General features: G+C 38.0%; 1 protein-coding gene and 1 non-coding gene across 13 annotated transcripts in view; both read right to left on the bottom strand.

Annotated features, from left to right (window-relative positions):
* Positions 1 to 20,226, bottom strand: part of ankhd1 (ankyrin repeat and KH domain containing 1) — a 76,439-nt gene that overhangs the window by 46,675 nt on the left and 9,538 nt on the right. For 11 of the 12 annotated variants that reach the window (XM_042340027.1, XM_042340028.1, XM_042340034.1 and 8 more), the window contains exons 2-3: positions 14,248 to 14,392; positions 1,324 to 1,480 (exon numbers count right to left, since the gene is read on the bottom strand). In XM_042340027.1, the coding sequence (XP_042195961.1) occupies positions 1,324 to 1,480; positions 14,248 to 14,392 (302 nt within the window). The remainder of the gene's footprint in view (positions 1 to 1,323; positions 1,481 to 14,247; positions 14,393 to 20,226) is intronic. The other variant, XM_042340033.1, reaches the window with a different exon arrangement.
* On the bottom strand, positions 17,427 to 17,498 carry trnav-cac. Its single transcript has one exon. It is a non-coding gene; the product is annotated as a tRNA-Val (tRNA).

Below are 20,226 nucleotides of genomic sequence, written 5' to 3'. Positions count from 1 at the left end.
GGTGACAGGGGCTCATGAGGGAGCATCAAAGCGAAATAATAATAATTATTATTATCAAAGCAAAAATATAAAGAGTTGGAACCCCAAATCATCAGCCAGAAACCCTCACTGGAAATAAGCTCAGCTGCAAAGACTAATGAAACTAAAAAAAATCAAAAATCTGCAAACACTCATCGTATTCCAGCATTCTTCACCCTCTTTGAGGAAAGGTTTATTTTCAGCTGTGGCCTGTCTGATCCTGGACACAAATTAACCCAACAAACCTGACAGTACAATCAGTGCCTGCAGGCAGGCGATTCAAACTCTTTTTGTGTCTTCATAACCACTGCTTAAGCACCTGAAGCCCAATCAGCCTTGCGATACTACTTATAATCCTTCAAACTAAAGACAACACATCTTTGTATTCTGCTCTTTCATGGCACAAATGGTTTGTCAGGGTGGCCGGAGGGTGGCCAGTTCTAATTCCAACAAGCTTATGAAGCATGCAGGGCAGGAGTTTGTCAAGATACTCGCATTGCCCCAAACCCTGTTCCCCAAGGTTCACTCAGTATTCTCCCCATAGAAGAAATCTGAGTGATCTCTGGCATTCAGTCAATTTCTGAAAGTCAGCAAAGCAAGTCTGCACTGATTTTTAGGATTGCCCAAAAGAGAAAGGTTGAACCACCAATGACTCAACCCATCAGACAGACCATTTTCAGAAAGAGATTACTACTACTGTATGTTCTATTTCAATGTTGTGCAATTCCCTTTCAACTTTGGACAGGAGTAAACTGGTTGGGGGAGGCAGGGAGTGGGGGAAGACGAGAACAGGAACAATGTGAGTTTAAGCAATGTGTAAAAGCTAATGGCATCAGGTTACAGCAGTCTACAAATATCAAAGTTCAAATCCACAAGAAAGGAACCCTAGTCATCTACACAGGACGGAGGTCAGCTATTTGAGAATTTAGCCTGCTTGAAATTGACACAATAAAATTCATCGACCGGATCAAGGTGTTTCCAGTTAATGGACCAATAGTGAAACGATCAACACGCCTGGAGATAGTTACTGCAGTACACATACCAGCAGTTGAAGGGACAGATAATTAGCAGATTAACATTTGTTTAAATTCCAGTAACGAGTTAACTGAAACTATGAGTACTAAATACTCTGCCAATCAGTTGCTCTTTACTACTTAAGACATGTATTAACACAAAACAATACAAAAGTAACACTAATGTGAACTGCTGAATTTATTTGTGTCATGGGATATAAACAGCTTTTACATCTACCTTTACTCTCCCCCCCCACCCCCTCACACACAAAGCAAATTTAAAAACACATACTTGTCTGCTTGTCCTGCATTTAGAGTATTCTCTGCTCTCATTCGGGTCAAGGCTGCAGCAGCTTCATCCAACGCACAGCTAACAGAAGAAGTCAGTCTTCGGAGTACCTCAGGATCTGCGAAGGCTTTACCATCAGCAGTGGACAATTTACCAATTCCTTTTGTTTTGGTTCATCACATCAGTTAGTAGGAATGTTGCAAGTGAAAATGCAAAGACACAAACACAAAAGCCAAACGTTAAATGCAGTCCATGCACAAATAATGTTAGTCTACAAAAAGCTATACAGCAAGTTTCATACGGAACGTGCAAAGTCAACACAACCAAAAAATCTTTACATTTGTGATTTGGGATGAATTTTGCAAGGTGTTCTGAAACCACTGCCTGCTCACTTTATCAAAGTAAACTGAATGGCTCTCTAAAGGGGGCTTTGCATAAGGATATTCTAAACTTCCAATGCAACTTGAAATATCTTTCATCACCTCACTCAAACCAAACCATTCAGTAAATTATGCAGATTAAAATCAGCAATATGGTGTCTTTCAAAACTATTCACAATCCCCTTTTCAAAATAAATCTAAAAGTTAGGTAGGAACTCAACTCCTAGCAAAACTCGATTGGATTGCTATACCAGCATGAAATATTTAATATACAATATCAAATAAAATGCACCCATCTGGCAGATCATTTAAACAGTGGGAGCGCAAGGACTAGATTCCAATCAACGCCCAATTGTGTGACCACTCTGTAAATACAGTACTTTGAAGCCTGATGAGTTTCCAACATCCTTTGGGCATTGGGGAGTGAGATGAAAATAACCCAGGCAAAGCACCATTGATGTGCATTTTGATCAATTTAAAGAGGTTTAATTCTATGTAATAAATCTTGAGCTGGGTTCGTATCTCAATTTTCTTTTCTGCCACTGTTAAATTTACTTTTTTTTTAATAATTTCTTGATCTTGTGAAGTAATTCACACCATCACATCTAATTTTATCCCATTAACAACCTGGATCAAAATAGAACATTAAATTAAGGCGGGCAGGCATATTTATAGAATTTTATAAACCCAGGGATCTGGAAATTAAAACTCGCTCCACATGGTTATTGAAATAAACACTGCTGACCCCTGCATCTATTAAATTTTCGAACCTTACAGTCCTTAAACACTTCCTAGAATTTTTTTTAAAATCACCTTCAAATCATATTCAGCTTATTACTTTGAATATATAAATCGAAGCAGGAATAGACACCGAGGAACTGCATGGGAGCGTTTACAGAGCTTGACTACGCAAGAAGGTTAAATTAATACACTCGAAATGTGGAATTGATGAAGCGCCAGGTTAATAACTATTTGAAAAGTGTAGGTTAATTCAGTTACCCCAAGCACAATAGGTTTCGGTAACTTATCCAAGCCATTTTATGACATCAGTGTTTGAACTAACACATTACATCAAAAGCAAACATAGTAACATTTTCACTTTAAGGCACCCTCGGAAACCGAAGGCTAAACAGGTTGGATACGTATGCCACACATTTTGGGATTTAATGATCAGTCGACAAAGATTTAATTAAAACAATTCTTAAATTGTAACTAATAACACTGGACTTAAATCAATCTTAAATTTGAATCCATACAAGTGCACATTTCTGCACTAAACTAGTTGGGCCAAATGGCCTGTTCCCATGCCGCATCATTCTATGAACAGTTTTTTTTTCCAGTTTTAACTGGGTTTCAAATCCATAAGTACATATTATATTTTGGCAAAACTGGCAACAACAGGTCTGTAATCATGCCAATCAACAATAAAAACAATTAATGTAATTGCAATATCAGACAGATATGCCCAACACTGAAAGATAACTGAAAAGATTGAGAAATGAAGTGCCAAACCCTCAGTCCACTGAATACTGTAGAAACTTTATTGAACAAAATTATCTGCCGATTTATAAATTAGTGGTATGCACCAGGCCACTATAATGAGACACATACCACCGTCTTAAAAATCCCAAATGACAATGGCCTGCAGTAAGCTATTGCAGAGAATTTAGATTAGATCATACAGTTCATGCAGCCAACCTGTGATTAAAGATTTTTGACGATGCTTCTTTTGAACTATGTCTACAAACCAGAATAAAAAAATCTTTTTCCTTCGAAAAAAAAGTAGTATCAGGATTTACTTCGATCCAGAATTGTTACTGAGAGCTAAGTATAGGTTTCCTCGACATTTTCCTTTCATCTCCCCTACCTGACTGAGGTTGTGTGACTGAATTTCCAGGGCCAAGGCAAAATAGGTGTTTAACAATAGCAACTCTGAATCGCTATTGAGGTGGGGAATCTTCTTATTTGTAACCACCCAGTTGGAAATATAACAATTGCACAGTATGATGAGAATTTACATTTTACAAATAACAGATTAAACACGATTCACTTTTCCATTACTTTAAATGCTTTTTAAATAATATCCTTTGAAGGAATCTACATAATAGGTGCAACTATTATGTAAAAACACAGGACCCAAGATTAGAAGGAAGAAAAAATTACTACAGGTCTATTTGCAACAAACCATACATTTTTCCCTCCACAAAGAGAGCAGTATTATAGTACCGTATAGTAATAGTACCGGTGGTGAATGGGCACTGTTCAAATTAGACTAACATCTTGTGTGCATGAGTAAATCGGTTAATTAGCATAATGATTCACTTTAGTTGTGTGAAAGTCAATGTATTAATTAACCTATTTTACATACACAAACCCAATTAGAATAACCGAATTCAACAACAAAGGGTTCAGGTTTCAAAAAGAAGTGTGTGGGGGGAGGGGTTCTGAACAATAGTAATGTTTTAAGAGTGGAAGAAAATCGGAACGAAATGTAAAATGTGTAAGCAATGAATGAGGTTCCAGGTACATAAAGCAAAAGAATAAAACCACAGAAATTAGGCTGTTTAGGATACAGTTTCTGGGACCAGGACAACACCACAAAAGATGGTCACTGCATTTTGTACAGCAATAAACAAATGTGCCTGGAGAAGCTCAAAGGATTCCTTTTAATATTACCTTGCGTGCCAGTGAGCGTGATGTATTGTTCCACAACAAAACTTTAGTCTACTTATGTATGTAACACAATTGTCAGTCACGCCCAGGTTTTCCTACAAGAGGAAACCCCTTGGTATTGCGGTGCTCACAGCATGAACCATCTCTCCTTTTAGCCTTGGGCCCTAAGTACAAAGGTCTCTGGGACTTCATTCACAGTTTGCCTGTCTGTGGAATGTTGAACTGGGAATCAGCATTGCTTTTCCTTTTGCTCCCCAAGGAGTGAACCCACAGGGATCCTTATCCTAGCATCCACTAAACTGAAAAAATTAAATTCAATCGACTATCTATAATTGGAATATTAAATCAGCTTTGGCACCTCGCCTGAGATCAAGATCATGTGAGCACAGAAGTTTAGAATGCATGAGCATTCATCAAGTGCCTTAAACAAGGCTCTGGTGGGTACCAGAGTCCTTAAAATGTTGGAGGAACAAGACCACAGCAAATTACCTATATGGATCACAAACCAAGGACTCAAGCTCACAGAAGATGAGAAAACATTGATCTTCTTCCACCCGAGATGGACAGAAAATCCACACGTATGTATTTTTTTCGGCACAAGGCGAATTTCAAATATCCACCTTGAATAATGCTTCACATCAGTCTCATTACAGCCCTTGGCACGTTCTATTGGGTCTGCAGGAGGTAAAGTAATAAGTCAAAATTATTACAGACTCAAACAGTCTGTCTCCTTGCTACTTTGTCATAAGATCCAAGAATTGTTGGGTTTATTTGTGTAATTTATCTTACAACAGTGCCTTCAGTCCTGCTACCTGCGTAAACTGAACAGGGTGGCACACATCACAAAACTACTTCCCCAAAACACTACCGTTGATTGGTTTGGTGACTGCTGTGCAGTATTAATGTTGTCACCGGTAGTTCCACACAGATCGTTGCCACTGGGGACAGTGATCAACACAACGCACGCGATGATGTCACGAGTGGCGTAGGGTTCCAGGACTGTGCTGTGTGATGATGTCATCTGTCACATCTACATTCCACACTGAAACCCACAGAGAACGTGTGGACGAACAGCAGAGCCCAAAGGAAAAGTGAAGATGTTTGACAACTCGATGACAAATCTCAAACGTAGCATTACCATCAATGTTACTGTTTATATAATGCACATTTGAGCACACACCATGTGGGTGATGGTAAGATACACAGTAATGTGGTAAAGCACAGGGTCCAAGATGTCATGGTATGCATACTCCATTTCGAGAAAGATTACAAGAGCTGACAGTACAGGAAAGCCGAAGCATTTCCGAGGATTCATTAGTCTCAGTTCAAAAAGTAGTAATGGTACAATGCTACTACCCAAATCCTAGCTTGACGATAGCAGAGAAGTCCCAGTAAAGTTAAAATCCACTACTTACAAGAAAAGCTTGCCTCCACATACAGTACAGCAAGAAGATAGAATACAGTGAGGGTTGATTCTGATACTATCCACTTCTGCCAACTATTTTTTATTATTTCCCCAGTTTCATAGGGAGCCCTAGCATTTTTCTTAAGCATACAGATAAAATTGATCATTAAGCTAGATCAGAAACACTAGTTAAGATTGAAGACTGCAGCTGTACTGAAAAAAATCTTCCAATTTCACCTGCTTTTGGAGTAGGTATGTACCAGCATAAGAATTTATCAGCTACACTACACTATTCAGTATTGTATTAAATATTTTGATAACCAGTTTCCATTAAAGTTTCATATCCATTTTAAATTAACATTGTGATGGGAAGAATGTAAAAGAACTGTAAGTTTCCCATTTAATATAAAGCACATTGTATAAAAATTCAAAGGAGAAATTAGACTATTGCATATAATGGCCCATCTCATTCAATCAATTTATTCAGCTGCAGAAACCATGAAATCTTTCTGGTGCATCACTGAATTCCCAAATATTAGTTGTAGCTGAAAAAACAAAAAATGCTAGAAATCCATAGCAGGTCAATCAGTAGCTAAGAGAGAAGAGTAGGTTATAATAATCCTTGCATTTCATGTAGCAGTTTATCAACGCAAAACATTGCAAAGTGTTTCACTGTAATTACTATTAAGTGTTACGACTACTTGTAGGTGCCTGTGGTACCTAATTAGCACTCTGCAATGTTCCACAAACAGCCATGAAGTCGATAACAATTTTAATTGGAGGATTGTCAGCCAGGACAATCTCTCCAATCACTGTCATGTGTTAAATCCACCTGAATGGACAGACAGGACCTTGGTATAGTCTCTCATTCAAAAGATGGTACCTATGAGAAAGCAGCACTCCCCCAACACTGCACAGGAGAGCCAAAATAGAACATGAGAGGTATGCCTAAAACATAAGCCTCTTGTAATATTACAGATCCTGAATGATTGGCAGTGTATTAGCATTTGTATTTTAATTTTGTTTTCTATCAGTTGCAACTTTTCTAACCAGTCATGGCTCTTAAATCAGGCATATGGATAAAATCTAGTGTCATGAGTCATTACCACCGCAAATGATATTTTACTATAGTAGAATTAACCACTATGAGCTGTAAATTGATTTATTTGCTATTTTGGTTTCCCATTTTGCAAGTCAGAAGAGCCGGAAATAGGACAAGTTTACCAGTGGCCCAAACGCTGAGGCTGATTTTCCAATTGGATTCAGTTTGATCATTATGGTGGCTGGGAATCATTGAGTTAAAGTTAAAACTATCAAAGATTTTTAAAAAANCTTTATCGACCTATAGTTCTGCCCCAATCTCTGGAGAGGATGAGAAAAGTACTATTTGCACAATAAGTGAAAGATTTCTACATGGACAAGGGTGATATAGGACTTTTGTCACTGTTGGGATAGTAATGAAATACTGAATGGCAACTCATAGAATACAGAATTTATTGCATAGAGGGGGAAGAGAATGTAGAACACAATCCTGCAGTGCCATTAATTATTCAGTATTCCATCACATGTGGAATTAAATTTCAACATCTTACCTCAGAGAACCTCCCAGAAAGGGTAGCTGTAAACAGATGCAACAAAGCTGGGGTTTTCAGCTTTGAAGCTTAACCTTCACAAAGCCATTTGGGATCAAAAACAGCAGTCTGCAAAAAATAAATCTCAATTGCCAACCAAATAATCGAGACTTGTAACCAGGTGAAGGAATTTCAGGTTGAGACGTACTGGAAGGATTCAGAATGTAATATTCACAATTTCTGAGACTGTTTCTACCTTACAATAATACGAGTTTAATACTCTAGAGCTTTAATACTGTAGTGAAAAGTATTCTCTTCATGAATGAATTAGTTGGCTAATTTTAGTTGTCCCTGTGAATTATTCTATTATTTAATCTAGGCCTATTAAAATGTTGTGTTGACATTCCACAAGCACATGGCAGATGTAACTGTTCTACAAGAAACTGCAATTTCTGATAGCTATCATGTAGTTATGATAGATACACGCCTTTGAAGTGTAATGATGTCACCCTAATATTCAGCTTTTGTAGCATGTATGCAATGCTAAGTTTTCTTTATGATCAAGTTCTACCTATAGTCATGGCATCACTATATTTTTAATAAATATCATAATGTGTCTATTGGAAAAATATGCAACAGTTTAAGAACAAATATTCTAATAACGGTCAATATATGATCACACAAAAAATTACGAGTTGTGTGAGGGTGCCTGGGTGTCTGTGGAAATGTACCCCTGTAAAACTCAGCACCTTGAGGGGGAGAAGAGCAGCAAAAACATTAAAGGACACGGAGAGGGCTGGAAAGTGTGATAAATTAAGTGCAATTTGTGCAATTAAGTGCAAAACAAAAAGCAGTGGCACAATGCTAAAAAAATGTGTTTGTGCAAGAAACAAGTAAATTGACAAAGAACTTTAATCAACTAAAGGCAGATATTTTAAGGATTCACCCTTCATACATATTTTTTGGGGGAGCTGGGAGGAGGGGAATATCTAACCTACAAATCATTCTCCCATACAAAGACACCAACATTCTGTTTTACTACTTTAATTAAATTTTCATATACTTTTCAGGAAGGTCTTATTGAGCCACCTAAGACAATCTAGATAGAAGCTTATACAAAAATGTGTCCACAAGCCATTGGGTTTAGAAAGTCATTAAGGGTCACAAACATGCAACACACTAAATCCTTAAACTCGCAGCTGACTTTTTTCTGAAAGCATGGTTTGGTCTGAAGGAGGTTGCATTGGATAAACAGGTTATCTTGTATAAAGTTGAACTGACAAAGAAATAGAACATGCAATTTCTATAACAAATCTGATAAATGTTAACATGACTATTTTGCACCAAAACAGTGTGTAATGTTTGGAGTGTCTTGGTGCCTCTTCCAGTCACATCACATCAAATCAAAAAAGTTACTTCCAATGACGATATTTCTTGAAATCAATATCCCAATGTTTTAAAAAACTGCAAGAGGAATACAAAATTGAGCAATTTCCTTGCATATTATAAGCCAAGCTCTGGTGTATTACCTCAAACTATATGTAGCATCGTCAATGCAAAACTACATGCTCGTAACTATTGCTCGCATTTCTTCAATTTAGAATGCTAATGTATTTTCCATACTGTTTTGAATGCCAAAAAAACATGCAACAAAAAATGCACTGGGGCAAAGTACCCGAAAACTATAAAACCACCATCTTCACACAAACAGCAAACACAAAAATCAAGGCAATGGGCAAACAGACCATAAATGTACACATACCATATATCTCTTCCCATTCTGAATCTTCAGGAGGAGAGGAAAAAGAAAAAAATAAATAGAATGACTTCATATATTTAACCTGAACTCCTTACCTTAAAATTATTGCAACAGAGAAAGTCTGTATACACTAAAATAATGCGTCCCCCAGTCCCCCCCAAAAACGCCTAAAATACGGTTCTTACCCTGAAAGACAAATTGGGAACTTTCATCTTTCACATTACGACAGAGCAAAAGAACTTTGTTGTTCCACTTTCGGTTGTTTGGGAATATTACTACTAAAAGTACACGGAATCAAGTCATTTTGATCAATTTGTATCTGTATTGCAAAACTATCCAGACAATACGCTGAACACAAGTGTTGAGAAGCTCTGCTTCTTTCCAGTTCAGGAATAACCTTTTGAAATGACAGATAACCTAATTTACACTGTTCACCCAGCCACATACCATGGCATGTTCAACAAAGTTATATATTACAAATAGTAGCCTGAGAAACATCAGTTTTGAACAATACGGACAGCAAGCATCCCCTCCCTGCTTACTCACAGGCGAGTCTTCCCCTTTCATCAAAACTACCGTTGTCAATCTAGTGATGGTAACTGCCATTAACTACCTTAGTCTCCAAAATTATGGCTTGAAGGCTTTAAAGAGGAAAATCAAGTTTATCCTTTACCTCAACCTGATCTATTATTTTAGTTATCCCCTCAAAAATGTCATTATTCTAATTCTTCGTAGAGTTTACAGTGCGGATCTCGCAAATCAACACAACGCTCAGATTTCATCTTCTCCAGATGTCAATAAAATTCACATCAGATAATAACTGGGACTCGAAGCCCAGATGCATTTCTCCCTAAGTTCAGGAGAATTTAGAATCTGTATGGCTGTTTCAGTGTATAAAGTTTAGTTTTTTTTAAAAAAATTAAATGTCACCACAAACGTATACTTTATTAAACAATATTCAATGGCAACAGGAGAAACATGAGACGGTTAAGAGTCAGGCCTTCAAAGGTAGGTGCTACCTGTTGCTTGCAAATTATGTGAAGAAAACAGCAAATCTAAAGGACTTGAACAAAACCAGATTTTGGTTGCCCAAAGGGCATGGATGAGATCTAATTTCAGTGATTCAGCCTTTGTGGGACAATAATAAAGGCAAAACACAAAATACTGCAGATGCTGGAAATCGGAAACAAAAACAGAAGTCGCTGAGAACATTCAGCAGGTCAGGCAGTATCTATGGAGAAAGCAAAGTGAGTCAACGTTTCGGGTCCACGACCCTTGGTGAGAACTGGGGCATGTTGGGAGGGAGAAGTTTAGAGAAGAGCAGGACTTCAAGAATAAAGGCTATATGCACTGAGGTGCTCTCAATAACCTTAAGAATGTAGAGTAGAATCATCAGCAAGACTATATAGAGTTGGTTGATAAGTGGAGGCGTCCTTAAAATGGAGGACACGTGTAACAATAGCTCATATGAAGCTTTGAACTTGCAGCAAAATCTATCAAATTGCTTCTACTATTGAGGAGGAGCTGCAGGCTATATCTGGTTGGTCAAAGATATCCCATTATGCAATAAACTTTCAGATTTCATATTAATTTTCAAAAGAGAAAACCCACTGTCCAACTTTCAGACTTCCTTAAGTGTTCACTCTGCGTGTGTTCAACCTACCCTGTGGGTTTTGGTGGACAAATGAATCGGGGAGGGGGGGAGAAAGAAGAGTGGGAAGGGAAAAAGGGGTGAAAGAAGATAACGACAGTCTATTCCTATTCTCACTAATCATTCTACCACACATACTTTGTAACAAAGAGCCTCGATAATCACCAGGAATGAACCCCTTCCCTCCCATCACTGTATGTCCAAACCAGACCAATTGATAGCAATCCGGCTACCACCCTGAAAAAGTTCAGATACCACAGGCCAAGAATCCAATCTGGCGTGTGTGGGGGGGGGGGGGGGGGGGGAGGGTCCTGGATTTATATACCATGGTTTTCCTCTAGAAACCAATTTATGGATGAGACAATTTAAGATCCCGGCTGCCTATTTTTCAGGTGGACATTAAAGATCTCAAAATATGATGGAAACTTTAAAGTTTGCCCTGTTGTCCCGGTCAACAATCCTTCAGATTAATCGACCATTCACCTCCTGGCTGTTTACGTAGCTTTCTTATGCTCAAAATGGCTGCTGCATTTGCCTTACAAAAACAATCACTGACCTACAAAAGCAATCATTGCCCTGGACAGCTACTATTGTATTAAGAGACACTGCAACATGACAAGGTAGTTATAAAAACATCAGTTCCTTCATTCTTTTAAATAGCAAAATATGAAATGGTACACCATTTGAGACATACTTTTAATTCACAACCAGCTAGGCTAGCAACCATATTTAAAATGGATATTGCACAGTAAACTAATTAGATCTTTATGTCCTTGGTGTTCTTATAGGTTTACAAGAAAAAAACACTCAATTAAGGGAAATTGTCCAAAGGATGAAACATTGTATTCACCAATATCCATTGCTAGAAATGCACAAAGAACCCATCCAAGGTCTTTAACCCAGTCAATCACTGGAAGCACTAAAGGAAGAATACAAAACAAATTTAAACAATCCTCAGCTCTGTAATTCTAGTAATTTTTGAAGGTGATCAGCCACAAAGCCAAAAGGTCCACAGATATAGTTCAAGACTTAATGCCATCAAAGAAAGGTGTATTTTTCATTTAACAGTCATTCAGTTGAAATATTTGGTGAGCCAGTTACAAAATATAACTCTCCAGACTGGCAGATGGCTTTCATTCTCTTATATATGTGTAAGACCAACAAAATGATAATTCCTCTCCAGAAAGGATTACCCAAGACAAAGACATTTCAGAAAAATGTTGGGGAAAACTTCAGCTGTGTTCTTAGAACCACCCTGTATTTGGCATCCAGATGAGGAAGTTCTGAGCATGAATCTGACTTACACTACAAGCAGGGAATAACAATAGCTTTCCAAGCAAGGGATTTCAGATTACACAAGACTAATGATTCAATGAATAAGAACAAGATTTCAGGAGGAATGAACAAACTATTCTTACCACTTTTCATAAACCGAAGTGCATAAGAGATACTCGCCCGAATAAGATTTTTCACCCTAAGACATGAAATCAATGGACAAAGCAATGGATCTTGAAACATTAATAACAAAACATCACATAGGATGGAATTTACATCCTAACGGCAGACAAATATTTTGCACTTTGTACTTTATTCGTAGAGGATTACCTGGATACCAGAAAGTCAACCAATACCAAAGGTACAAACCTTTGAATGATTAAGCTAATTCTTTAAGCCTTTCCACACCTCCGCAACATTGCCCACCTCTGCCACTGACCGCAGGCCGCTGAGACCCTGATCCATCCTTTCATTACGTCCCGGCTTGACTACGACAACTGCCTGCTCACTGGACTTCCAAACTCTTCACTCCACAAGCTGCAGATTATTCAGAACTCTGCAGCTCGTGTCCTCTCCCGCACCAGGTTCCGGGAACCTATCACCCCCATTCTTGCCTGGCTTCACTGGCTCGGGCATTGGCGGTCAGGCATTCAGCATCTCTGCCCCCACATTTTGGAACACTACTCCACAATCCTTCTGCCTCACCCACCACAAGACCTTCCTCTTTGATTGTGCCTTCGGCCACCCTCCCTGGCCTTCTTCCCTTCTGACCCCAACTCCCAGCTCGGGTCCAAATCCCGATTGTCCAGCGCCCTGGGACATCTTTCCAACGTGAATGGCGCTATACAAGTGTAATTTGTTGTTGTTGAGCCCATTAAATGGAAGTTCTGATGGGAGCTGAGTTACATCAGGCTGCCCTCCAACTGCGACAACAGACAGCAAGAAATTGCATTCGACAAATACCTATTCAAACAAATCTGAGAAGATTCTTTGCTTCAAGTTACAGTACCAATGTCACAACTGCCCCAACGTGATCTGCAAGATGCGAGTAAGTGTGGGCATAAGATAAACCTTTCCCCATTTGGATATTATTGGATCATCAAAAACGATTGTTCAACTATACTAGATCCTGCAGCTACATCTCAGCAATGTTTTATTCTGGAGGATCACACAAGATCCATTTCAAGAGAACACCATTTAAGGATCACATGAAGTGCTACAAGACTGGTGTTCCATCCTTGACCACATTCTGTGAAATAAAGGATGGCACTACTTGATCCTCCATACATATTTCAAGCGTGTACAAGAAATGCACTGCAGGAAGGTTTTGTGATATTGTGAGGCTCCATAATCATTAATAGCAGTTAGTGCTAACTGGGAAAGACCAATCGCAGGATTATGTAGTCCTTGAATTAGGTCACTGCCTTTAGCAGTTGAATACAGTAAGTCAACCAGGAAAGTGTACTCAATTGAAAATACCTGCTGACTCATATTTCTGCTGATACTCACTAGAGTACACAATAAACTGCTCCAAATCTGCAGGTCAACACTAAAGTACATACATAATATGGGCCGGATTTGCACAACTCGTCACTGAGTTGGAACACAAAACTACAGTTATAATATGGAAGAAACTAATAAATGATATTTCAACTTGTGCAGTGCGTGAAACCAATAAACCAATTCACTGCTGCCATTGACGTGACTAACTATGGTGTAAAAGCAGAAAATCACTTTGTATGTACCAAGGATATAACAACTTGCTAAACTTTGAAGCTGCTGAGTTTCAAGATACATCATTTATCGATTTAGAATTATGAAATACGGTTCTTTGTTGTAAAGAATAATGTTGAACTATATTCAGTAAGAAAACATTTCCCTGAATTTCTCTCATCCTCTCAGCCACCACAATTTATGTGCAAAGCCTAACATTTACATGAATGCTTAATATCGGGATTAAGATTCTTTTTATAAATAACTTGTTTTCTGGATATTTTATATGGACGCATGACATTGACTGTAGCCAGTTCACAAAACACCAATTCCACTAATTGAAGCAGGTTGGCTGGGATTTGTAACCAGTACAATTACTAAGTATTTGTGGAGGAGGGGTTGGAACATATATAAATGTTTTGGAATTCATACTCAAATTAAATGATCAACTCTGTAATAAAATCCTAAAGTAGAAATTACAAACACACAGAACAGAATACCTGCTGCTTCAAGTAAGGCTTCCAGTCTTGCTTGCGTTTCTGGGTCTACAGTTCGTAGATCTGTTCCATCTGCGGCACTTGATAACAGTAACTCAGAAGCTGTTTTGATCATAGGATCTTCCTGGTCCAAGATAAACGATTCAACCTGAAAAGAAAATGACAAATTTAGGTGTAGAATATAGAGCAGCAACTCCTCTCACTTTTGACTTGGTTTCTCAAAAACTGTATTTTAGGCACTTAAAAAAGAAACGGCTCATAAAATGGACAAGTGGACAAGACAGAAAAGCAACGAGTAAGTACACCTGAAACCATGAGTTGTGAAGGGGAATATTACTCCTAATCTGCACAATCACATATTTGAAATGCACCCCACATGCTTACTTAATTTCAGCCAAACAGTTTTAAGTTTTGAATCAACTTTTGTAAATCTATGGAATTCTGTTCATTTTTGAAATAATAACCTGTGTATTCTCTTTGATGTATACTTTGCAATAAAAAGGATTAACAACAACAAATTGCATTTATATAGAGTCTTTCAATTTGAGAGGATGTCCCTAGGCACTGAACACAGTACAACAAATATGCATGAAACCTTCAAAAAACACAAATAGATCATGGATTATGATATTGGATCCCATACTATCCCTTTGAGAAATACAAAAATAAATTCATGGAGAAAATGTCCACAAACTCCTTGCTTATTTCTGTTCTAGTGTGTCATACCCATAATTTTGTTCCACAATTGTAGTGTATACATTTTTAACCTTAAAGTCATGGATCACAGCCACACCACTGTGGCAGGCAACTCCCCAGAGGAAAGTTACCCAATATATTTTCACGCAATACATACAGTCTAAACTGATACTGGCTAACCCCAGCTCATGTAAACTGTGGCAAAAAGCTACCTATGCTGAGTCATATCAGGATTCTTATTACCTGCAAAATGAGATGTATCCACCGCTGAAATAAAATACAACCACAGAACCTGAAGATGAGTAAAAATAGTTGACTAGTTAACCGATTTTCCAGTCGACTGCAAAACACATTTGTGAGGTCTTAACTTTTGAAGATCTTTCAGTTGTTACAATGCCTTGGGAATCTGCACTCACAATATGGAATCGAACGAAACTACTTGTGATAAAGATGGGTATAATTTTCTCAGAAAGACACTATATACTACTACAAGTACAGAATGCAATTCATTTCTAAAATCTTATTGTGCCAGTTATAAGGGCATACAGAAGAGGAAAAGGTAAATGTAACTGAATAAGTAACACAAGGTCTCAAATTTCAGGAGATAAATGAAACCTGTGTTTGACGATTCCAGTTTACGATAGATAAACATTTAAACTGAAAGGACTTTTTAATTTAAAATATGCAAAGTTACCCATTGGCTAGACCAGCAAAGCCACTGTCCAATGTGAAAGTCCTACAAGCCAAGATAGTCCCTGGCTCAATCCTGTGACTCTGCTGATCCAGCTAACCTCAGCCAAATTGACTGAGAAATTACAATTGGCCTCAGGACCCCCAAGTCAGGGGCAGAGAAATGGAGGGGAAAACGGAATCATGAGTGGACGGATTAGATTCAGCTGTGATACTCAACACAGTAAAATAAGCCTACTAAGATTTGCTATCTTGGCTTGTGGGCAATAATAAGTTTCCAGCACATACGCAACCATGCTCAAAAATCACTACCTTAAAGAGGCGGAAGGCAAATTAGCAAGAATGTTTGAGCTTAATTTTTGTATCGTCTATCAAGATGTAATGATGCTTTGAATCAGAACCACTTATTTTTCAACAAATTGTATACAAGTTGTCACCCACTGCTGAAGATGTTCTGTCAAATCAAATACAAGAGCTGATGAACCTGAAGGCAGTCCAGTGAGTTGTGCTGCTCAAGCTTATGGTTCTTGTGGAATTATGGTAAGTACAGTTTACCCAGCTAAAGCTATCTACAGGCTATCACTTATAATTGTCCTTGACCTCAAACTCTTATACCCACTTCCAGTTACAAATAGAAGCCCAGTAACCAAAAGAAATAGGAGGTTGCAAACGAAGATTAGGTACCTATTTGCGATTAAAACCTAGTGTACTTATATCATTCAGAAAAAAAGCTTTTTGGAGAATGCACGTACTGAACTACTGAAATCCTACCAAACATTAAATTAACAATTAACAAATAGTTGCTATAAGCAATAATTTCACATCCTGCTCAGTTGATTGAACCAGGTTCTCTTTCAGACAATCTATAATGTGTAGAACTTTTTAAAATAGTAACATTTTGGTGGATACTAACACACTATTTTCTGTTTTACACGTACAGCCATTGTTCTTTTGTCCTACCCTTCCACTTCTAAAGCACACATTTGAGAAAAAAAACCTAAACACGACTTTTATCTTGAGCTAATACTGGTCTGGGAGCATACTAGTTCATTTGCACTAGTTACAGTTGCCACATATCTTTGATAAGCTTCAATGTTTGTTGGAAAGCAACTATACCATGGTATGAACAGTTTCAGCTGATTTTTTTTTATAAAACGCCTGTGTTACAGTACATACAGCCTCTCAGCAAAGATATCTGAAAGGTTAAAACTAAATAAAAAATGTAGCACCCTTTGGCTGTGGGAATATGACATTTTGGCTGCCAATTGTTGCTTTTCGAAAGTGTACATTCGTATTATTAAGATTTGTTTGGCATTGCCAGTAAGCTACTGTTCAAGTCATGTAGTGAAAGCATTGACACTCAGGACATTTTCATTAAAGCATCTTCACTTGGCAACATCCAGACTCAAACTGGCAGCAGAGCAAAGTTGGGAAGGCAAGATTAAATAATACCAGAAGAATCTGTCTCCAGCCTCTTAATACATCCGCAATAATAATGTAATAATAACAATCCTTGCATTTGATATAGCGCCTTATCACATCTTTGAGATGTTTGAAGCGCTTCACAAAATATAATGTGAAACAAATTGACTATATTTTGTGGATAAAACTCGGTAGTCAACTGCGCACAGCAGTGTCACACAAACAGTCGTGGATTGAAGTGACCAATTGATTCTTTTTTTAAAAAAGGAAATTATTACCCTCGGAAAAGTGATCCTCCAATCGACTAACAACGGGGTTCTTACTTACTGCTAGATAAACCGAAGCGAGTGGAGTAAGGAAATTTGTCCAACATTTCGCCCTGCCGGGAATCAAACCCAGGTCTCTCGCTTGTGAGGCGAGCGCTCTAACCACTGAGCTACAGGACTCCACAATTCCAAAATGTGCAATGTCAATTCCATACCAGCCCTGGTGACCAATTGAACATGCACCAGGAAGTAGTGATGTAGAAAAACAATCTGTCAGCATTGTGACAAATCCAGTACAAGCACCTGTTGAAAAATAGTTATTCCATAAAACTATTACTTTGACACACTTCAAACAGAAGCACCTACATAAACTGTAGCAGATTCTGGAGGGCAGTGTTTTTATTAGGTTCTGTAGAGACCGAAAGTCATAATCTCCAATATTAATAACTTCTTAATGGTAACTACCATCAGGAAAGAGGGAAACACACTGAACATGAATAACGACATTTCTCCCCTCCTATCGGTTCTGTGTCGTGCTGTGTGAAGGGTGCTATATAAATGCAAGTTGTTGCTGTTAGTGGAATATGTACCTATTGTTGTATTTTACCCTGCCAAGCTATCTATGAAGCCTGGATTGGCTTGCAATCCCTTGCTGGAAAGCAAAAAAAAAATTACCAGAGAATTAACGTGTTCAGGACTGTGGTCAATTTGTCAGATGGAGCCAGAATTTTGCTGAGAATCTTTCACACTGGCAGGACTATTTTCCACCTAGCAACATCTATGAAAATGACCTCTACTTGAAGTTCATTACAATAAGCATAGAGCATAATTTCATTACCAATCTACTTTATAACCAGAAATAAAAAGTAGCTAAAATGTATTACTCGGTTAATTCTGTGTTGGCAGTGCAGACTGAGTGAACAAAATGGCAACTTACTGATTGTACCATATGGTTTTACATACAACAAATTTCAGAGAGCAGTAACAGTTTATCTGAGCACAGATTTGTATTCCGGTGTCAAACACATCCAAATCTATGACAGGCTATGAAATAGATGAAAAATATATTACATAATATACACATAAGTAAAAATTATCTCCTGTGGTCTTTCACTTACTTATGAAGTCTATGCCTAACTTCACCAATATCTGACCAAGAAGTGAGCTCAGCTAACATACTTCAATACACTCAAGAAACAGCCTCCAAAAGCTATAAGTCACCTTCCTCTCCAAATTTGCTTTCATGCAGGAAAGCACCTGGTTTCACTTAACACTTCCTCTTGGTTACTCAAGAGGAACAAGGTCTCTCACAAGACCATTGTCAAAATCAATTCTAAACTTCAAAGCTTCTCCTCCTAATTTTCCCTCCTTACTTATCTCCTTCCCTGAAGCTAACGATTCAAGTTTAAGTACTATGCTACAACAGAGGCACCCTCCAGCAATTTAAACAAGGTTAATTCTCCATTGCCAAGAGTTTTGCAGCAGTAGGCTATTTAACTTTGAAGCTTTTTAGACCAGGACTCTTCCCTAGATAACCAGACAGATGCACTTCCAACAATGAGTCACTGGTTCATAAACGTGCAACAATTAACTGCAAATTTCTTATAAACCAAATGAATCAATTTTCTTAGTGTTGCCCATTACATATTCCAGAGGATAACTATACTAATCATTTATTAATTATCTTAGACATTTGTATTACGTGACAAGATCCACCCTCAGACCAGATATTCAAGGTCTCAAGATCTACCACTGACCGTGCTTTTGGTTATCCTTACCCTCCCCTCTTGGCTCCCACCCCATGCTCGGGTTCCCACACAGTATCGCACTTTGGTCCTCCTGAATGAAAGGCACTGTATACATATAAATTTGTATTGTATCTAAGTGAATAAACAAGACATTTTTCAATTGCTTAATAATCAAAAAACAAATTTAACATTACCATCCCATTAGAGAGGCGCATATAATTTTCTTTCAAACCTTATGCATTTCAAATATGCATTTCAAATACTAGTATATTTAATGGCAAGAACAGCAGCTAGGAGAGAACAAATTGCAAGGCTAAATATAAAAGGGAATCTCATGATACTAAGCCATAGGAGCACAATTTGTGTGTTTGACTCATCCGAAACCCAGATCAGATTAAAGCTTTGAAATCCCTCAAAATACAGGTGCATACACTACAAAATAAATTAGGAGCCCTGACTTGCATTGAATGAGGTCTCGACAAGGCAGATAGACAGGTAAACACATACATAGCAGTAAAATGTCATGTCATAGAAACATACCACGTTGGTGAGAGATGATAATTTGCAATTACATGGAAAGGTTACATCAAGCATATATAACAGTGGTTGCAGCACACCTGTGAAGGAATCAAAAAACAATAATCCGATCAATGGATTCTGAAAACGTAGCACTACGCACTTATATGAACCCCAAGAATGCCATGCAATAAACTGCAGGTATGTATTATCCTCTGTCATAATACATTGATCAGCCGATTCAATCTAAACTGAAAGCTCCAATGAAGCTCAATGTTGCAAAGCAAGACAACAAAGTCACCCAAACAGAAATGATTGAAGGGTTGATGTGAACATCTTGAACCAGGGCATACAAAGAATCGATCAGAAGGCTGGTACAGTACTGTGCACCAAAATACTCAGCATTAAACCCCAAATCCCTGCACAACTGTCCTACAGTAAAACAACCTTAAAAAGGTCCAAATACAGGATGGCAGCCATAATTACTTTAGTCGTCAAGATGGGCTATATAACTCCCGCCCCATAAATCTACGGTTTCACTGATAAACCTTCCTTAGTCAAACCTTTCTTTAAGACAATCCAAAACAGGACCAGCAGGGTAAAAGAATGTTGATTTGAACCTCAACTCCAAATTTCACCAACTT

Source organism: Callorhinchus milii, unplaced genomic scaffold, assembly GCF_018977255.1.
Source record: "Callorhinchus milii isolate IMCB2004 unplaced genomic scaffold, IMCB_Cmil_1.0 Scaffold13, whole genome shotgun sequence".
NCBI classification, from domain to species: Eukaryota; Metazoa; Chordata; class Chondrichthyes; order Chimaeriformes; family Callorhinchidae; genus Callorhinchus; species Callorhinchus milii.
The sequence above is the reverse complement of the archived record's forward strand: the minus strand, read 5'-3'. Positions and strand labels throughout refer to the sequence as shown.